This window comes from Cherax quadricarinatus, unplaced genomic scaffold (assembly GCF_038502225.1).
Source record: "Cherax quadricarinatus isolate ZL_2023a unplaced genomic scaffold, ASM3850222v1 Contig836, whole genome shotgun sequence".
NCBI lineage: Eukaryota > Metazoa > Arthropoda > Malacostraca > Decapoda > Parastacidae > Cherax > Cherax quadricarinatus.
In genome coordinates this window covers 55,263-57,931 of record NW_027195862.1, presented here as the reverse complement: position 1 = coordinate 57,931, position 2,669 = coordinate 55,263, and the positions used below count along the sequence as shown (strand labels likewise).

Here is a 2,669-nt window from a genome sequence, read left to right as displayed (position 1 = left end):
GAAACTCAGGACTACAAATTCGGTATGCTCTTAGGAAAAACCCGATGCCCTGCCATCACAAGTCTCTCCTGTTATACTAAAAGCACAGAGTGGACACTGAAACAAGCTGCCTCATTCCACTCTACATTTGTCCAACCTATATTTTAGGTTACCCAAGTAATAGCTTTTATATCCTTTTACTCGTGTAAAAATTAATTGCTCTACCATATTTTATTAGTCACTACCACCACTAGTAGTAGCGAACATCGAAATGGTACCTCACTAGTATTACACTTCACTGAGCCTTTATATACCCTCTGTGTCCATGTATTGTTTGTAATGGCTTTATAAAGCTTCTGGAGAGCGAAACTTTGCCACAAAATTATGATTGCCAGGTCTACTACGATGAAGTAGATTTAACAAATAAAATGGTAAGTTAATTTTGTTTTCGACCAAGTCGTGGGAAGCGCATGACTTTCATGCAGTCTCAAAGGGGTATCCAATAGTGCTAAAAAAAAAAAAAAAAAAAAAAAAATCAAATGCAGGAAACTGCTAGGAAATTGGTATTGGATTCAAGTTTATCAAAATATTGTGTAAATAGCAATCAAAGTAAGTCACCGACATCCGGGTTATTTTAGGTACTTCACACAAGTACTGTCTTGTATGGTAATGTTTGTAACATTGATGTTAAAGGTTGTACTTTAAAGGATAAACGTGAAAAAAATGAAGTACCAAACTAGTGAAATTTTTATCCCTTTCCAACCCAACTTGGTTATTTTAGTTTGGAAAATTGAAGTAATTTTGCCTTATTCAAGAAACTTTAAACTTAAAGTTTGAAGTTTAACAAAATTTAAACAAAAATATTTCTAGGACTTAAACTTTATGTTTACAACTGAAATTAAAGAATTTAAACAGTAAATAAAGTCAGCAACATCAGCAGGGGGAGTCACTGAAGTTAACCGTAGTAACGGGCAGTTGTGGAGGTGACAGTAGTAGTAACAATCTGGGTTACAGTAGTTACGATCTCTTGCAACAAATCTTGGGTAGTCACAACAGGAACAGTTTGAATCTGGTGTGTGACGTCAACATGTGTTATTGTCTGCCAGTATTTAACAGTGTCTGTGACAGTAACAAACTGGCTGAAGATAGAGATCATTGTGCTCACGGGGTTTGCTCCAACTGTAGCAGTTACTAGTAATACCTGTGGAAGAAATGGAGGTAATTAGGTTACAGTGTAACATTACGTATTAATTACATAATTAAGTGCAGGCAAGTTCTTACAGGTGTTGACGTGACCCTTATAACAGAAGTCACTGTCCGTGGTTGTTGAGGGACAAAGTCCCAGTGTGTTGTAGTTTGGGTGACTGTTAGCGTCACTTTTGTTTGATCCGTGACCCAAACATCTGATGTTGTAGTTTCCCTCAGTGTGTGAGTAACTGTAGTCTGAAAGGATAAGATTCGGATTAGGATAAAACCCCACACAGTTTGTATTCAGGTTTATATTACAGTGCAGTTAATACCTGATCAATGATAGTTGAAGTAGTTTCCGTAGGAACAACGATGGGAGGGTGTGCTTCGTAAGTACTGATACGTTGTCCTTGCACCTAGAAATATTACGAAAGACGACTGATTAAATAAAGTACATATGACTATGGAAGACTAACCAAGGGTTAAAAGTTTATGTCCTATCACCTAAGGAAAAAAAAAATGTATTTTATCAGTAAGCTACTTGGGGTAGAGTTTACATGGTTTTCTTATTTAAGTACAAAAGCCCTTTTAAGCTTATCAGGGTAAGCGAGGCTTAGTTACCGACCAGAGCCAGACATGCCAGTATGTGCAGTATCAGGTTGGCAGCCATCTGTAAGAGAAAGAAAAGATTAAAAATTAAAATTTCAAAAGTGATGAAAATAAAGTTTTCAGTTCTTTAAAAACGAGAATTAAAGTATTAGGTGCTTTATGCAGTATGGCTTGAGAGCAAGTTTCCTAATCATAGAGTTAGAACTACTAAAATGTCAGTATAAAGGAACTCAAGATAAATGTTAAACAAATTTCGAGAAAATTAAGTAAAATAAGGAGTTCAATAGATTTAAAGTCATTAAATATACTTAACACCCAATCTTAGAAGACTATGTACACACTTAAAAATAGAATTAAACTCTTAAAATATAAAAAAAAAAAAAAAAATTTCAGTGAAAATATACAAATAAAATTATGATTGACCACAAACCTTGACAATATGGAGGATGTGTTATTCTTGTGAAGACGCTAAGTGAACTGACAAATACACCTCACCAAGCTGCGTTATTGACTCCCTGGTCCCCCTCCCCTCACCATTCCAGTCCTCTCCCCCCTACCCTCACCAAGCCAGTCCTCTACCCCCTCCCATCACCATGCCAGTCCTCTCCCCCTCCCCTTACCATGCCAGTCCTCTCCCCCTCCCCTCACCATGCCAGTACTCTCCCCACACATTCGTCGCACAACCTCTTGGACGAGCGGACGTGAGCTGAGACTGCCCTCTGCTGTCAGTCGGTGACAACTTGGTTTTCTCAAAATGGCGCAGCAGGCAATAAGAAGGGTAAACACTGTCGGCATAGAAGTGATGCATGGGGCTGTGCATGCAAGTTTTATTACCTGCCATCATCAGGGACATATACAGCATTGCCAACGAAGATCTGTATGGTGTAGCCTTG

At 38.0% G+C, this 2,669-nt stretch overlaps 1 protein-coding gene across 1 annotated transcript; it reads right to left on the bottom strand.

Annotated features, from left to right (window-relative positions):
- Nucleotides 1-842: 842 nt before the first annotated feature.
- On the bottom strand, nt 843-2,309 carry LOC128700585 (uncharacterized). Its single transcript, XM_070080716.1, has 5 exons — nt 2,207-2,309; nt 1,793-1,837; nt 1,500-1,583; nt 1,261-1,422; nt 843-1,180 (listed from the first exon to the last, which is right to left on the bottom strand). The coding sequence occupies exons 2-5, from the start codon at nt 1,835-1,837 to the stop codon at nt 935-937; spliced, it is 537 nt and encodes a 178-aa protein (XP_069936817.1). The 5' UTR covers nt 2,207-2,309; the 3' UTR covers nt 843-934.
- Between the last annotated feature and the right edge of the window lie 360 nt (nt 2,310-2,669).

What these genes read in the sequence shown, in the direction of transcription:
- LOC128700585 (XM_070080716.1), bottom strand. Translation starts at nt 1,837, where the DNA reads ATGGCTGCCAACCTGATACTGCACATACTGGCATGTCTGGCTCTG. An exon ending in CTTCAACTATCATTGATCAG is followed by an intron (nt 1,423 to 1,499) that starts GTATTAACTGCA and finishes TTATCCTTTCAG; the next exon opens with ACTACAGTTACTCACACACT. An exon ending in TAAGGGTCACGTCAACACCT is followed by an intron (nt 1,181 to 1,260) that starts GTAAGAACTTGC and finishes TTTCTTCCACAG; the next exon opens with GTATTACTAGTAACTGCTAC.